This window comes from Scomber japonicus, chromosome 9 (assembly GCF_027409825.1).
Source record: "Scomber japonicus isolate fScoJap1 chromosome 9, fScoJap1.pri, whole genome shotgun sequence".
Lineage (NCBI taxonomy): Eukaryota > Metazoa > Chordata > Actinopteri > Scombriformes > Scombridae > Scomber > Scomber japonicus.
This window is the reverse complement of record NC_070586.1, coordinates 28,774,936-28,792,936: the sequence shown is the minus strand read 5'-3', so window position 1 is coordinate 28,792,936 and position 18,001 is coordinate 28,774,936. Positions and strand designations below refer to the sequence as shown.

General features: G+C 41.5%; 1 protein-coding gene across 6 annotated transcripts in view; it reads right to left on the bottom strand.

Moving 5' to 3' along the window:
• Nucleotides 1–421: 421 nt before the first annotated feature.
• Nucleotides 422–18,001, bottom strand: part of pbx3b (pre-B-cell leukemia homeobox 3b) — a 57,836-nt gene continuing 40,256 nt past the window's right edge. The window contains exons 3-11 of one of the 6 annotated variants that reach the window (XM_053326006.1): nt 13,345–13,586; nt 12,204–12,394; nt 11,060–11,195; nt 10,184–10,213; nt 6,128–6,293; nt 5,463–5,540; nt 4,860–4,972; nt 3,845–3,934; nt 422–2,116 (exon numbers count right to left, since the gene is read on the bottom strand). In XM_053326006.1, coding sequence (XP_053181981.1) covers nt 2,024–2,116; nt 3,845–3,934; nt 4,860–4,972; nt 5,463–5,540; nt 6,128–6,293; nt 10,184–10,213; nt 11,060–11,195; nt 12,204–12,394; nt 13,345–13,586 — 1,139 coding nt within the window. In that variant the 3' untranslated portion in view covers nt 422–2,023. Of the gene's footprint in view, nt 2,117–3,844; nt 3,935–4,859; nt 4,973–5,046; nt 5,541–6,127; nt 6,294–10,183; nt 10,214–11,059; nt 11,196–12,203; nt 12,395–13,344; nt 13,587–18,001 lie in introns of those variants that run through there. The other 5 variants (XM_053326002.1, XM_053326004.1, XM_053326008.1 and 2 more) reach the window with 5 other exon arrangements.

The following is an 18,001-nucleotide window of genomic DNA, read 5'->3' as shown; positions in this document are numbered from 1 at the left end:
CCATTAAGGCAGCCTTTCCACAACAGACAGACAAAATAGCCTGAATTAGAAGTGCCTGACATTTCAGTTAATTGCACTAACAATGTCAGCTCCACAGTAGCTGCAAACCAGGTTAAGTCCTTGCCTTCTTCCCTCCATAAGAGCCACATACTGTATGTACTGTATATGCAGGGATAACTGCAAATGATGAATACATTTTTGATAACATTCTATGAATAAGGAGAATACACAAGAGGTGTTGTTTAATCATTGAGTGGTGCTGGATTAAATGAGTTCAAAGTTAATATTATTGGACAGGTGCAGTACTCCCTCCATTAAAATATATCCTTCTCTTGTTTATGAGGAGGAAAAGTGGCAATCCTCTGACTCATACTGACTCAACAAACATGAAAGAATAAAACACAACTTGCTGTCATGAAAGCAAAAGGTTTATTCATGTTTGAAATTACACAACTACCACAAGGAAGACTTTTCAGTCCAGGGTGTAGTCTGGTTAGAAAGTAACACTAAACATCTTTAATACATTAGAATCACTGCCACAAATCATTTGTCATGACTTTTCAGTTTCAGAATCACATACAATAGAAAAAAGAGAAAAGAAGTTTTGAACCCTGTTGAACAGAGCTGGAAATATACAGTTCTGAATACTGAAACCTCTATGCATTACAGTTTTTATAGTGATTTTTTTCTTTCTTTTTTTGCATGATTTAGTAACAAGATGAGCAACATTCAAAATGTTTTTTTTTTCTTCAGTATTTACAACAGTTTTACTGTTTGGTGTTAATTTATCAACAATGTTCATCGCACCACTTTCATAAAAGCCACAGACCAACAACTTCTTCACCCCCCTCCCCATCTACTTTTCATGGTATTAATATTGTTATCATTTTCATTTTTTTTATTTTTGTCGTTTTAAGCTGCAATACAGCAACGGCATTTTATTAAAAGATTAAAATATACATTAGATTACATAGAGAATGAGGAAGTTTACAGTGTTACAAGATGTAATCAAAATAACTACATAAAAAACATTAAATAAGGGCAGCAAAAGAAAAACTATGGTGGTGATATTGTTTAGAGGTAGTAAGTGAGCACGCTAAGCTACAGAAATGTTGGAAATTGTTTGTTTCTATGAGTTTTAATGAGGTAATAAAGCTGTGTATTGATTGGTGGGATGTATAATTACTCTTAAGCTATATTATGTACAACTTTTTGTATGTAACAGGGCCTGATCCTGTGTGCCATGAGGGAATGATCTACTGTGGGGGGGGGGGGTTTGTTGATTTCCATAAGCAGTACAAAAAAAAATGTTTACATATGTACATACTAAACTTCAAATTATAAAATATGGAATGGTGTCATGTTATCGTCAAGCAATCAATTACACTTCTTTATGTTCCAGACTTTGAATAGTCATTTGCTTGTACTAATGTATACGGCTGTAAGGCAAAATAAATCTTGAAAGTAACTACAAAGCTGCCATTGAGCTGTCAACAGTAGCATTGATGAGTTGCTGAACAAGATTGCAAGCACATTACAGTCAAATAAACAGCTGCTTTAATCTATGCATTGTTAGAACTGAAGGAGAAACCAATTATCAAAATGGAAAATAGTAATTAAACCAAGAATCAGATAAATGGCCATTTAAAATGTCATAAAATGTCATGTAAAATACACACAAGTGTCATCCAGTATTTTGAGTTCAGCAGAGATAATTATCCTGAAAGTTTTCTGAGAAACATCTGAGGGCTGTTTGATCATTTTGCATGTGTGTGCTTACCCCTACAACAAACAAAAGGAGGGCATGGTGATTTATGGAGACAGAAAGAAAACACTGAACGATCGAGAAACACTGGGTGTTCATGACGGAGAATGTCATTTGCGTGTGCGGCGTGTTTGCAGGACTTTTTAAGGTACAGGAAAAAATCGATCTGTTGTGAAAAGGTTTTGTATATCGTCTGCAGTTGGTCAGCCAGTTAAAGAGTCCATGCCCAGCTTGAGGCGAAGATGCATTAATAGCGGATCAATTCGAGGTATCGGAGTGCACACTTCCAGGTCCTTCTGTTGGAGATATTACAGAAGACGGAGTCGTTGCATCTTGCCATCCCCCATTAGCCTGGAAGACACAAATAGGAAAAAGGGTGAGATTACAATCACATTCTTTGCAACATGATCTTAGTACCCAAAATGTAACCAAACACTCGAAAAATGGAGAGACTTTGAGATGCTGGTAGCACTTCTGTGTCAGCTGATATTTAAATGTTTTGGATACAGTGATGCTGTGTGATTAGTCCAGACTCTGAGCACTCGTTGCAATTCAGTAGCATCAGCAAAGAGACTCTTGGAAACAAATTTGTCTCTTGTCCCGACCAATGGGAACGGTCCCTGAAATCAGTGTCTAAGCAGATTTCAGCAGCGGCCGACAGCTTGTCGCTACATATTCTCCTGTCAGTCAGGAAGAGGGAGGGCTCGGGCTGGGTGAGGTGGGGAGAGCTGAGTGAAAGTGACAGGGCAGAGCCTCTCCAAGAGAGCCAGTCTTAGCCAGCCTGACTTTGCTTTGCTCCAGGCATGACCTAGCCTTTACAGGATCCTTCTACGTCACCACCAACAAAGCTAAAGGTTAGTCTATGCTAATGTATCTATAAGGCACATTCTGGGTTGTTGCTACAAAATAGGAGCTTTGCAAACAACTCAACTTATTCAAAAATCATATATTACTGCAACTAATTTTGTTCTGATTCTCTATTTTCACATGTGAAGGTTAGCTCATTACCGTCAGCTGCTGTTATAGCAGGGACTGCACAGAGCTGTGTTGAGCCACTAGGCACAGGTCTATACTGCACATGGAAGTGAGAAACCTTGTGAGAAAGTGAAAAAAACACTTGATCCTGCTAGGAGCTGACATATCTAAAGAGCTTATAGCAATAAGGCTTCAGCAAAGCCAAAATGACACCAAAAGAGCTGAATTCTGGCAACATTCTCCAATTGTTTACATAATGTGTATTAACTATGTTTTCACAGAATATGTATATTTTTAATTTCCAGTAAAATTGCTGTAAAATGTATAAATTGGATTCTTAAGCTTTAAATAATATCAGACTGTGAATATACCGTGCATTTTACCCAACAGGCATAACAATATAAAGTGAGCAAATACTGAGCTTCTGACATAGTGAGCAGACAGAGAGAGAGAGAGAGAGAGAGAGAGAGAGAGAGAGAGAGAGAGAGAGCTGTCTGATACTATTTCTCTCTCTCTTCATCCTCTCTCATCAACGAAATTAATCTTTACTCTGATAGCTTCAGATTATGTGCTGCTTTACAAAAAGGCGCCATATCAAACCTCATCAAGGAAGATGGAATTCATGTCTGGAAAGGGCTGCGGGCGATCACATGTTCATATTTTATCATGAAGATAAGGCTATGGAAAATTCTGTGAAGCATTTCAAAATAGCTAAATGCAACAGATACCGTGCAGAGAAAGCCTTTTTTTCATCTCATTTTGGCTCGAGTCAAACAAAGTATTGAGAAACGTTTATTAAAGTAAAGCTCTGGGTTTCACACCCCTGCGCCGCAATGTGTTTTATTAAATGCTACTTTTACTCCTATCAGCTGACAAAGTGACAAGATGTTTACAATGGCTGATATATTATGACACGTGCTTCTTTACACATGCAAAGATGAATCTACCTGTATGTGCGTAATGCAATATAATGTACTACACAGTCATTAAACATGATTAAAAATATAACAGTGCAGCACTTTAGAACAGCATCAACTCATATCACATGTCACATCACCTACATGTTACTGATGAATATGTGAAACCAATAAAATTTGTACTTACATTTAAGCCATGTGGACTATACATTGTGTTCCCCCCAAGAGCATCATTGTATCCTGCCGTCTGACTGATAACATGGCGCAGGGTATCCACCTGAGGGGACAGACAAGGTGGACATGCTGGTCAAGTCGGTGTCTCGCAGCAGGCCGACACTAACTGTAAACATGCTCGGTGAAGCAACAGATACTGACTAGTGTGAAATCACAAAAGGGGACTCCCGAGACACCAAATGTACTAACCAGATTTGCAACACAGCTAATAGATTGTCTAATGAAAAGAGAAAAAAAAAGCAAAGAAAAAAAAGAAAGGCATACTAATGTTACTAGCATGCTTAAATCCATGGCATCTTCTATAGTGGCTATGGATTACTAGATATTAAAAAAAAAAGCAAAAGTGACAAAAACATAAAAAAAAACATAACACATATACTATGGCAGTTTTAAATTAGTTTTTTATTTTTTACCTTAAATCATGAATAAGCATAGATTGTTTTCATAAGTGCATGGTTGCGATTGTGTGTCGGTTGCGTAGCTGCGTTAAACTTACAAAAATGGAAGACATCAACAACAAACAATAACAAGATGAGACAGGAAGATAGCAATATAGAATACAGAAAAAAGGGGGGAAAACACAGTACCAAAAACCCAATACCAACCCAAGAGCTCAAGTCAAAGCCAAATGCATTCACAAAAATGTTTTACTTGAGATATTTGGAATAGTAACCAGGAAATTGCTTTTGCGGCATGATACAGCAGTGGGGTGGGATTATATTTTGGCTGCCAAAATATTCCATCCAAAGCGAAATAGTCAGTAAACACTTTGTTCACATCAGTCGGAGGTATCGGAGGCCTCACTGTGGTAATTTGAACTGCCCTCGCATGAGCAGCGTGGTTTTCTTATTTTCTATTTTTGGTTTTAATGTGCTTCAGACTGCACTGTGGATGGCTCAGTACACAGGCAAGACAAGGACAGCTCTCTGCACTGGTAGTCAGGAACTGTCCCTGATTGTTGATCCTACCTGTGACTGTACATTGGCTCCGACTTGTGCCCCTTGGTAAGAATCCCCATTCAGACTCTGCATGCTCAAGAACATGTCCCCAGAGTTTGGGAGGTTAAAAGAACCTGAAGAACCTGGAAAGGGAAGATGTAAGTAGCTGAATACATGAGAGGGCTATAAAGGGAAAGCAAACACACACACACACACACACACACACACACACACACACACAAACTCGCACACAAATAACGCAGACACACGCACACACATACCACGCATGTGTCTGCATACACAGACCCAACTCAAGCAGACACATAAAAATACACTGAAGAAAGACTCCCATAAAGCAAGCAACTACAAGGGTGAAGGAGGAAAGGAAAAGGAGCAAAGAAACAAACAGAAGACGATATGCAGAAGGACTTAAGAGGATATACAGATCTTTTTACAGATGCAGTGGGGACACAGATGAAATGAAAATCACATGACACAAGGGACTGGTTCTATATGTGGTTGGTCGCTTAAGCTCCCAATTGTTCCACATCACCTACTTCCAATCTAACGTTGGCGGGAGGTATCACATGGTAAATGACAAGGACAATAAGAAGCTTATGAAAAGACCAGTACCAGTAAACATGTTGGTTAAAAGAGTGTTTTTGCTCTCTGCAGAATCCAGCTGAAACTCTTCATCTTTCATCTGGAATCCTGGGTGCAAGAAAAAGGGACCACTTCATAAGCTTACCACATCCCGACGCAGGTCAACCTAGTCCAAACTCAGCATTACATTACTAATTATGCCGGACTAAACATGCCCTTTTAGGCTTTGTGTGTTTATATAACTCTTATTCAATATGAAGTACATATAATGTCATTTCGGTATAGTTATATCAAATGCTCCCAGCAATTATGTTTAACCATATTTAGAGAAAAAAAAGCACTACCATTCACTGGAACTACATACCATTACATTACAAATGACAGGAAGTTGACAGAAAGTCAAGGGAAAACAAATCCCATGGTATCACTCTGAATTCTTGCTTTTTTTATTTTGCCAAAAATACATGTGTTCTTGGTTCACAAGTCAGGAACGCTCTCTTTATGCATGAGTTTGCTTGGCATCAACTGTCTTATAGACAAGAGACACTGTGATCCCCAAGCTGGGAGCAGAGCCTGTCACTCTTGCCTGTGTGAATGGTGCATGAGAGAGTGAGGCAGGTAGGCAGCAGGTTAAAGGCTGAGGTAGAGGGCAGATATTTTTTTTTTCTTTGTTGTCTATATGCAGGAGTGCCTACCGGAGTTAGGTGTGGTAGGGGAGTTGGCCTGGCTGTTCTGCACTGCAGCGGCTGCAGCGTGTGCTGCATTTACAGCAGTCTTGGCGGCATACAGGTTGGCTTCTTCCTGAAACTTGCCGATATTTTTCTTGTACCGGATCCTTTTGTTGCCAAACCAGTTGGATACCTGTGTGGTAGAGCAGAGGGAGGAGGAGCAGAGGAGTCAGACGTCAAGCAGCCACAGCACCGTGCACTGAACAGTGTGATTGTTTCAAGATGTCATGTTTGGGTCCATCAAGTACCCAATTCCCAGCCCCTGCAGTAATGTCCACTGGGTACACAAGCTAATTAAGCCATAATCAGGAGCCACTTGTGTCTTCTCATGGATGGGAGCATGACATGCTCTCAGTTCTGTCTCCAGACAAAACTAAAACACAAGGGGCTCCTTCTGCATAGATACTAAAGTTTTTGTATTATCTATGTACAGTATATATATATATTTTTATCAATTTTCAAGGCCTATTGTTAAAGATACAAATTCTGATGTTTCCCAAGTGTGAAATATATGTTGATATTTTACCCTCTATAGGAAGGTTAATATTTTACTAAAATACTTACATATTAAAGCATGCATACAACCTTCAAATATAATAAACTATTGCCTTTCATTAATGGCTGGTTTGAGCACTGCTCTTACTGGAAGTGCTTTAATATTGATAATAAAAACTTTAATACAGCCATGAGACATTTATTTGTATGTCTGGGAGTGTGTGTGCGTGTGTGGGTTGTGTGTGTGTGTGTGTGTGTGTGTGTGATGGTGGTGGTGGTGGTGGGGGTGGGGGTGGGGGAATATAGTGTGCTCAGTGATTCAAAGAGCAACTTTTGTTTATAATTATCAAAAACAAGAGTTAGAGGGTATAGACCTGTAGACATGAGAAGCAGTAAACACAGATTATTGGGGCAGTCAGAGTTAATTGGTGTGTTGGAAAAGGAATTTTACCAAAGAGAAATGGAACTCTAAAGGCAGGAGGGAAAATTATTATATGAAACTGGGTATATTCAGATTTGGAGCAGTTGGGAATGCTAATTTTGTTGAATTGAAATGATGACATCTAACATTACTCATAGACGGAAAAGTTGTATGAACCTTATGTGTGAATGCTGGCTCTGCAATAACAGTGGAATAATAATGAGATGATGCTTGCTTTTAATGGTCCTATAAATTAGAGTGTCTTGTCGCGGTACTGCTGCCCCCCTCTCAGGCCCTGCAGCCCATGGTTGGACCAGCCAAAGAGCAGCTGCCCCTAATGACGCTTTATTTAATTTCCACCCATGTGCTTAAATTTTAATATCCCCAGCAGCCCGCCAATGTTGTGGCGTAAAAACTGACTGGATTTGCAGGACATCAGATCATTTCTATCCTGCACGTCTCTGTGCTCTAAATCTTTAATATCTAGGCAATTAAAATTAATGACCATTCAGGCGAGGCCCACTGTTGGCAGGGTTTCCTTGACATCAATTGTTTGATGGGTTTACCTAGAGGTTAAACTAACAAGCAAGGTTTAATTGGAAGCAATGAAAGCCCTGGCCATCATCCTTTTTACTTAACCTGTTTATAGTGGATTGTAGGGCCAAAGACGATGCAATATTCTCGCTCTTTTAGACAGCTTACAAAGTGCCCACAAACCCCTGGAAATCATAGAAAATGTTCTCCCGACCTCATCAGTCTGTTTAATTTAACAATATACAAAGTGTATTAAACACAAGTAAATGTATTCAAATGTCAGTTGAAAGGACTTTAAACTAGTTTACTTTCTACCACATAATATTACTTTAACCAACATGCCACTGATGCAAAATCGTACAGATTAATGGTAAGATGTCAGTGACTAGTCCATGTAGGAACAGCTGAAAGATAAACTTTTTGTTTATTCTGCTTCTGCTATCCTTTGATATAACGTGTGTTATAAATGTATCCAACCACTCTATGGTGTTACAAGGCTTAACAGACTCAGCAGTGTTGGCATTAAATCCTCTAGATGTTACACCACCCTTCTCCGGTCTACACACACATTTCTCTCCTGCCCACTGAACTCTGGCTTTAGTGATTCTTGGGTTCAGCTAAATATTGAACAAATGCAAGGCGCTGTAAGGTGTGGAGCACAACCCAATCTACAGAACTAATTCCCTTTTATCTTGTGGCAGGCCATGCATTCAATTGACTCCTATGTGTGGTGAGAACCAGGTTGTGAGACTGAATTACCTGACATCAGCAGCCTCAAAGGCAGCGATTGTATAATGACCATGCAGACTCCTTGCAAGAACACGATATCGTTGCCATTGTAGCTCCCCACTGGAGAGGCAGTGGAGTCATAGTTAATAATTCAAACTATTTTGCCCTATTTCAGGTCAATACTCCTTGCTAGTCAATGAAAGGCAATCTGTCTATGATCTCAACATATCTGAGCTTTTAAAGCCCTAAGCCTTAAATACAAATACAAAAGGTCTTGCTAGCTGTGATACCATCAATTATACAGGCTGCATTAATAATGAATGATACCTCAAGTCTCAGTTTCTCTAAATTTACTATGATCTGAAATATTGAAAAGTGTCACTCAGAAGAATAAATCCTATCAATGTAGGTAATCTAAATTAATATCTGCACTGGGATCCGCTTTCAATGTTGAACACAGCGTCCCAATCACACAGATTATATCGGATGTGGCTTCTGAAACATTCATAAACTCTAAAACAAACCAAATCCATCCTTTCCCTCGCCTTCATTCAGCACTGCACATGCAAAGCTACAGAGGAAATAAGACGCATCCTGCATTTAGAGAGCCAACCCCCTGGTAATGTCAGTAGTTCATTGAGTTATTAGATATAAACAAGAAGGATTTAGTATTAGTCAAATCTGACAAATCAGATAATAATGTATGCATTCAAAAAAAAAAGAAAGCTGTGTGTTTACAGACGTCAGAACGAAATAAAACTAAAAGCTCTGCATCTGAACCGCAGGGATCTAGACTTGCACTTGGGGAAGTCGACAGTGCATCACTTGCATTTTAAATGATCCCTGCTAGAATGATGCAGGGTGTTTCGTCAGCGATGATGTATTGAGCAGAGCTGCGGACTGATATTGGCATACCATTCACGACGGATGGTTTTTACTTAATGAACTGCTTGTGTAATCAACAAAGCCCGCAAAAGAGTTTGGGGTGTTTGAAAAATGACTTTGCCGAGCCCTCAGAGTGGCCGTAGAGAGCGGTTTGTGATTCTGAAAGGGCTGGGACACGGTGAGGGATAACACACTTACGGTGCACTCAGCATCATGTTGAGCCTTGGAGTTTGCTACTCACTTAAAATGAGCCAAAGCACCAAGAATAAGTCAATAAGAATGTCTGCCGTGGCCTCCGCTCGTCGAGGAATCCACCGCTAATGGGGCCAAAGATGAGTTCAAGTGAATTTTTAAAAGCCCTCTAATTTCTGCATAGACTGATTTGTTCTCATGGGAACTTGTACAGTGGCCTGTTTAGCGAGGCACTCAGAAATCAGAGTGGAGCTCCATTTGTGAAGGTCGGTGCCCATTTCTTTAACTGCTATGAAGCACGCAGTGACCGGAGGTGGGCGGGAGGGATAAGGGGGGAGGGGAGGGCTAAAATAAACTCAGACCGCAGTTTGAAGATTCAAAAGACCACACAACCTGTCAATGCTCTACAAACAAACAAAAATAATGTAGTAAACAATAGCAAAAAAGTGGAATTTCATGTGACACATTTTGTACACACAGAATATGGTGATAACATGGTGGTTTTAAAAATATGAATTAATCAAAAAGTAGTCTTTGTACTTGTGTGACTTAAAGGTGGGATGTGAATGCTGAAAAAAGGTCTTATCCACTCTTTTTTTTTAAATGTAAATTCAAATACTATAATTTATGATAACATGAGCATTGAGCCAGCAGTGTGAGGGAGGGAGATTCTGTGCAGTGAAAAACTGTGAGGCTATTACATACATAAATAAACAAAAGAGGTACAAAAAAATGAAAACAGTGGATCAGGAGAAGTTATGACATACCTGTGATACTGTGATGGTGCTTCCCACCCCCTGAAGGCAAAAAAGAATGGGCTTTTACAGTATCTGACTCTTCATGACTACACTCAATATACCCCTCAACACCCCCTCCCCACACAGAACAAAACACGGCAGATTAATCGTTATTGTATAGATTAATGTTTCTCTGATATTGTGTCTCAAGAGGACAACCATAGAACAATAGAGTATAAAAAAATCTAGATAGTAGTCACATTCATAGCAGGAAAGGGAGAGCACAGGATAATAATACTTTGGATGTGGGGGGTTAGGTGTGAGAGATATTGCCTTCAGGTTTACCCAACAAGGAAGCTAGGCTATATAAAAATATATATATATAAATGAAGTGGGAAAGTCACATCTTGTTAAATTTAAAACATAACTGTGAATTAGCAGAGTTCTGCAAGGTCACTTGAACTACAAACATACAAAAACTAAATACTCAGCATCATCCGGTGTTTTGAAGCACCAGACTTTAACAGCTTTTCTTACAGTAATGGATGATGCCTTTTTTTTTCTTCCTAGCTTATGACCTGAGCGACTGACCAGGCAACAGAGAGAGCACACATGGTGGATGGGAATGAGAGGGGGAAATGGCAGGGGACCCAGCGTTGGGGCAGCTAAGGAAGGACAGCATAGTGCTTTGATTGAGGCCAAGATGATATAGGCCTCACCTCCCTGTGGCCCTGCTCTGACTGACTGGGACCAGCCTTGACTGAAGCATCATTAGGCAGTCACAATGTCAAGGTTAGCTAAGGACATTGTCTCTTGGTGGTGTGACCTTCGGTAACTATCCCTCTAAGACTTCAGCCTTTCCCACCCTGATTACCCACCAGCTACTATTAGTTTAGCACTACCCACCTGGGAAACTGTGATGCTGCACTTCTTGGCCAGCTCCTCTTTAGCTTCCTCGCTTGGATAAGGGTTGCTGAGGTGCGAGTAGAAATATTCATTCAAAATTTCCGTCGCCTGCTTGCTGAAGTTTCTCCTTTTCCGCCTGAGTGAGGAGCAAAACGAGAGAAAGGCAGAGCAAGCCTATTAGTGGGACCAGCATTAACTCATCCATTTGGATCGCACAAATTGCACAATCAATCTCACACATAAATGGTGAAAATAATGAGGAATGGGCTCTAAGGGCCCTCAGGACCAGAATATCGTGTCCTGCTCCAAGAGCCTCGTCAACACACAGAAGACCAGACTCCAACCAATAAACTGACAAGCACACACACACACAAACAAAAATACACACACACACACAGAACCACAAAACACATACAATGTTTAATTTGGTCTGTTGGTCTCCAATCTCTAGTCCAAGCGTGTAATGTGTAGAGTTTAGTGCAGCGGATGGGTGGGCTCCGTGATGGAGCACAAAGCCCAGTCGGAGTGCATCTCGGTACATTATAGAAATCATGGCATGCACAGTTGAGCATTGTTCCTGAAGTGCCACAGCCCCAGGGATCTCCAGTAGAAACAAGCAAACTCTAACTAGATCTGGGTCCCCTTCCCTCCCAAGGGCACTACTTATCATGTTGTTGAGCATTTGCTTATTTTGCCTTGTTTACTGCACTTCACACAGGCAGTGGGCAGCAAATGTGCTTCCACTTGGTTTGTTTGGCTCAAACTTGTGCCACTCTCTGCACAGCACCCACTGCACCACGCTGTTAGTGATTAGAGTAATCCACAACACCTGCTGATGACCTCTCCTCCATCCATTACACATGACTCGGTCCCCATTTCATTTGGTATTAACTGCTCTCAGGTGTGAGGGCATGATTGTCTTGAAAATGGATAATGCATGCAAATACCATGCATCTCTGTAGTTCTCATACTGTGTGCTGTGCCAGAAAAGTGAGGAAGAAATAAACTTCATGCCTGCACACAGACTAAAAATGACCTCGCCCACCGGATTTGCCTATATGGGTCATATGGAAGCAGGTAAAGTTTCTAGATGCCAAATACACACTCACGTACACACAGACAGAAATGCACATGATTCACTGACCTGGCATCAAGGAATCTGGAGCGCAGGATCATGACAGCCTCACAGGTGCTCTGTTTCAGTTGCATCTGGATGGAGCTGAACTTACGGTGGATGATTCCCACCATGCGCTCAATCTCTTTGGGAGAGATGGGCCGCGTGCGAGACTGTTCCCTCAGCAGGTTCATCACATGGGTAGTGAATTCGTTACATGCCTGCCGAGTGAAACGGAGACAAAAACGGCGAGGTTGAGTTTCGTAAACGTCGCAGCAGTAGAAAGTTGTATACATTTTTCATATAGGAAATGAGTTCTGTGCATGCTAGCTCTTTTGGTTAAAAGCTTCGACAGAGTGCGGCGTTTATGTATTACTTTGATGACATAATAGGTGAAGTCATCTATGAATATAAATGCGAATTTGCAATTTGGCTTGGGCCTAATGCAGAGCGAATTTAAACAGCTTTTCGTTAAACCAGTAGTTCATACATGATTAATTAGAATAACTCATTTACGTAGTGCACACTTTAGCTCATTACTCTGAGTAAAATTCGTTAAGTATTTACATTTAGATAATTAAAACCTGGAAACACCCTTAAGAAAGATGCATTTACTCCAGGCGAAGTGTTGTGTGCTCCCACAAACCCACCTCCTCTCTCAGAGAGCACGGAGTAAATTAGTCTAATTTACCTCTCTGGCTTGCTGAGGCATCACTGTTACACCTTCTATTTTCGCCCATAACGGCTCTGTGTTTAATGGCAGGCTCAAAGTGCTAGGTGAGGGAGCTGATCATACTTTCATTTAACACAAATGACTAAGGCACTCCTTGGATCTCTATAATCAACTACAACACAGTGAGTAATACAGCAATTTTTATTTCTCCAAGCTGATAACACATTTTCCACCATCATGCATACTCTCAGTAATTTTCTTGCTACAGTAATGCCGGGATAAGCTGTTCTGTCTGCTGAAGCAATGTGAAGTATCAAGTTCAACCGAATTGGTCCAATTGAAAAAACAAGAAAAATGTCAAACAGCTGGTGGTCATATGGTTATTTAATTTCTCTTGAAAGGAGAACCTAATTTATTTTAGTTATTCAGAGCAAAAGTGCACGCCTGAAGAATCCTAATGATGTTCTATTGGGAAGATGCAAGGAGACTTCTTCTTACCTGCTCATACTTCTCCAGCTCTGTGTGGTAGATCTGTCTAATCTGGGTGAGTTTGGCTCTGTAGTCGGAATGTTCAATGGAGTTATCAGCCGCCCCGCCTGAGGCTGCGGCTGCAGCTGCAGCGGCGGCAGATCCGCCACCTTTCTCTGGTCCTGCCACGCCCTCTGCCAGCAGCATGTTGTCTAAACGCATGAGCTGGGGGTCTGGTGGGTCCTCCTCCTGGGCACCACGGATGCTGAGACCTGCAGCAACACATAGAAAAGGGACAGAGGGTCAAATAAAGTCATCCTGTGACATTTCAGACTGGAGGATAAAAAAACTACTAATAATGAAAAATATAAGCAGATCAAGTAATAAACAGTAGACCCAGACTGAATTGTTAAGGGCATTATGTCTGTGTAGACTGCAACACTGTGATTCTTCCCCTGCAGGTATGTTTTGGGTGCCTCCTGTGTATGTGCTGTGTTCCTGTTGCCCATGTCTATGCCTGTTCTCTTTTATTTACACACTGCGCTGCACACTGTGTGTACGGGAAGGCTGACATGACAGCAACATCCATAAACTGACAAATGCTCAATGGTGAAGTGGCACTTCTACTCTGTGTAAGGATGCTAAACAGAAAACTATACCTCTAGTAAGTGTCTCTGTCTTTGACACAGTAGATGCCAGGAACTCCAGAAAATAACTACTATTTTCCTCATTTCTGTTTGTTTCTAAGATTTAAATCTTGTATTATTTTTTCAATCCCAGTTTTGCAATATTCACCATCTAAAGAACACAAATGTGCTAGTGAAATAAAACAAAAAACCACATAAAGAAAAGATGAGTGCAGTGTAATATTTATGTAAAGTGCTCATTCATTAATTCTGTTCATGCAATCAGACCCCGCTGTTTATTTCCTCTGGTTTTCTGTCTCGCCAGTCTGTCAGCGAGTCGTAATCATCCAGCAGATAGTACGCACACACCTGGATGCATTGGCAATGCAACCACGGTGCCAGGCTTTACAGAGAGTAAACAAACAAAAAAACACTGCGGGTCAGAATTACAACAAAAACAAGCTTGAGCAATCCAGTCTAATAAGTGGATAAAAATGTGGCTCAATGGGCAGTAAATACTGAGTGGCTACTCGAACGTTATGATTACCAGAGTTGTTTCAATTCAATAATCCCTCCTGCAATTCAGGGATTTTCAACAGCTCATTACAGCTTCATTAAGATATGGCCAGCCTCTGGATTCTAAATAAGAAGATTAGTGGCTCTATTGTGTCAGCCAGTAGGCATGCAATCAGAGAAGCCCTTTTACCACGCTTTGACCGACTGACCCTGCACACCATCCACAGGAGTAAATACTAGAGGGAAAGCACTCCATTTTTTTCAGTATCTTTCTTATAAACACAGTCCTGAATGAGTGGAAAAATTAGGAAACACATCATCTTGTGTAGCCACTCCTCTGGTGTTTTCATCTCTGTTGGTGTTTTGTTCAGCTGCAGTGGCACTGAAAAACAAATTTGCCTCTATTTATGGATCGGCTGGCTTTGAGTCTTTTAGGTGTAATGGTGTGAGAGGAGTGGATGAATGTGGCTATTTGTGTTGGAGACATTGAGATGCTGGACAAGGCTCCATCAGGCTTGCAGAGCCAAGCCATCCATGTGGACAATATGCCACTGCTCCACTAACCCTCATCCACATCGCACTGCATCTGCACCCAACTCCACCCAAAGCCCTCGTTCTGGACAGGCTCGGCTGTTTCTCTTCCAGTTTGTGCAGCGTGAAACAAAACGGCACACGGCTTCAAATGTCGACTGACCAGACGCTGGGCTACATATCTCAACATGCTCTAATGGCTGGTGGTTTGCCTGCCACTACCCAGTTCATATTTTCTTAATTCAGTATTTACTCGTGCTCTCGGATTCCACACAAGCTCAGCAGGCTGCACTTTTCCTTTGTGCTGCTGCTGGTGGTGGTAAGTAGGTAGGCACGTTTTTTATGTCAGGTATATTAAATATAACTCTGGGAGCAGCGTACATTTCCACACCAAACCCAGTTGTCACTTTCACTCCACTCACTCTATATCCAGGGGAAATGCAGCTGAGGGAATTTACAGGGCTTTTCAGCTAAATGGGCATAAATCACTGGTTTCATTCAAACTAAATAATCACAGGCCATAAAGAGCTACTTGTCTCTTACCATATATTACCGCAAAGTTCCTGTGTGCAATAATGTGGCCATTCACGGCAAAGGAAAACAGAGCGAGACATTAGAAAGTGACATGTAATCCTGTTAGTCCACTGACATGTGGAGTGGCCGTGACATTTTTATCATACGTGTCCATTTCTATTTGGGAAATCAGCGGGATAAAAATGATTACTCCACTGCCCTGAGAAGCAGACGGCCCTGCAGGAGTCCACCAGGGTGTATTTGTGCCACAGTAGCTATGGCCAGCCATTTATAACACACACATGTTGGGAGGGATGATGTGTCTCTCTCTCTTTTTCTCTCTCTTTCTCTCTCTCTCTCTCTGTCTTCCCATGCACCTTTTGTTGGAGAAGCTGAAGATTGCGGATTCACTGTCTAAGCTCAGCATCATCACACAACTTCCACAAAAATGGGCTTGAGTGAGATAATATCTTTAATTTGCTGTGCGGTTGACAAATCTGTATAGTAACTTGCAAAGCCACAGTCACATTCTAGCACTGAAATGCTGCTTGCCTGCTCAAATCTTTATCCTTTTTTTGTCTGATGATATGGGTATTAAAACAAGTTTGGGCACCCGAGTTAGCTCTAATCCACCTCCACAGTCAAAGTGGGATTAATCTCAGTGCAAAAGGGAAAGTGCGGGAGTCGTGTCACCTTGGTAAAGCCTGCAAGCAATAGGAACTAGAGATGAAAAATCTATACATGGTCCAGTTATTTCACAGAACTCTAACGATGCTGGCTCACTTAATTACCAGAACGCATTTAATGATGTAAAAGGGGGAAAAAAATCAGAAATTCTAATAATAATGTAACATGTCCTTAATCGGCCTCATTTGTCATTCAACAATACAGGTGGAGTAGCAGGGAAAAAAGCACTTGCCTATATGATTGTTCCTCATTTCTCCTCTGTGGATGAGACAAAAGGAGACACTGTGATTAATCCATCCCTATCAGTCAGGGGTGGTTCTTCTTTTCATTTTTTACAGGTCTCACCGTCGGTATCTGATCCGAGGAAGTAACAAATTTGACAGATAAAGACAATGCAGCCCTTTCTCTCATACACTCTCCCTGTTCTCTGTTTATAATCATTTCCGGTTTGGGGCTGTTGTCTCGTACATCATTCCCTGCTTGAAACCCTGACAGTGATCTGAGCACTGCCTCGGGCCGCTCTCCTTTCCTCCCACCTCTTTTCCCCCCCTGTGCCCTCTTTTATTCTGTGGGCTTAGCTGACCTTTGGCCCGCTGCTTGTTTACTCTCATCACTGAAGTGTGAGCAGGAGAGCCATAAAGGCAGAGCCCTGCTGGGTTAATGTGGCCTGCTGAAGAGGGAAGGGGTGGCTCAGGGCTTCTCCACCTCATTCTGCTGCACTGACTGCACTGCCAGACGCCAAACAATGTACTAGAAGAGTTGCGCTGCAGATGAAGCCAGATTTATTCATTTTTTTGTAATTCTTTTTTTTGCTGTAGTTTTTCTTTCTAAACAGTGCTGTATTCAATAAAGACTATGCAGAATGTGTTGCAGTAAGTTAATCTTGCCTGCGTGTTTAACTGTGTTTGACAATACATACTGTGACTTGGTTACTTCCACCGCTGTTTCCAAAACCTGTTCCTGTTCCTTACAAGTAACCCTGACCTCCTGCGGCTCCTCTCCTAGCCGGTGCCTCAAGTGGATGGATCCGGCCACGTATCAACACTGTGTTCATCTAATTGCATTGATCCACAAAGGTCTCCCAAAGTTAACTAATCGAAACAGAATTTATTTTCTGTCAATATTTGCAAAGGTCATCTCTCTTAAAGCCGCCGAGTAGACAGTGTGAGCAGGGAGGCAGCTAAGAGGAGGAGGAGGAGGAGGAGGAGGAGGAGGAGGTAGAGGAGGACCGTGGCATCTAGCCTGTTACTGAGGCTCGTCCAAGGTGAGCTTTAACTCTGGCTTGGCACTCAGGATCCAAGGCTTCTAATCCACCGTGTTATTAAAACCCGCTGCCAAAGCAACACACTAGAGACTACAGAGGGCTTAGAGTATCCATTTCACAAAGAGGCCAGTGTCACTACAGCCGCGTTCCACGTCTCCTTTGACTTCATATCATCTCCTTTGTCATGGCGCCTGGATCAGTGACTTTCAGCTCGAGAAGCGGGGAGCTGGATCAAATTACCATTGAAAATCTTTTGTTCTGACAAATGAAACATAAGGATCCTCTTTCATTGACGTTCTTAAAGGCTTTTTAAAGCTTGGCCTACATCCACATGGCACAAAGAATCTGAGAGACTGCCTGCGGGCTCTCTCTAGCATGTACAGTAATTAACATGCCATTAACACATTAATACACATTAACTATTCCCAATGTTAATGGCAGAGTAATTACCATACCTGATACCACACTGTGGGGAAGCGAAAGCACATTTTGCCAATTTGTGTTTCACTTTCTTTGTCGAGTGAGCTGAAACGAATAATTCAGAAGATGA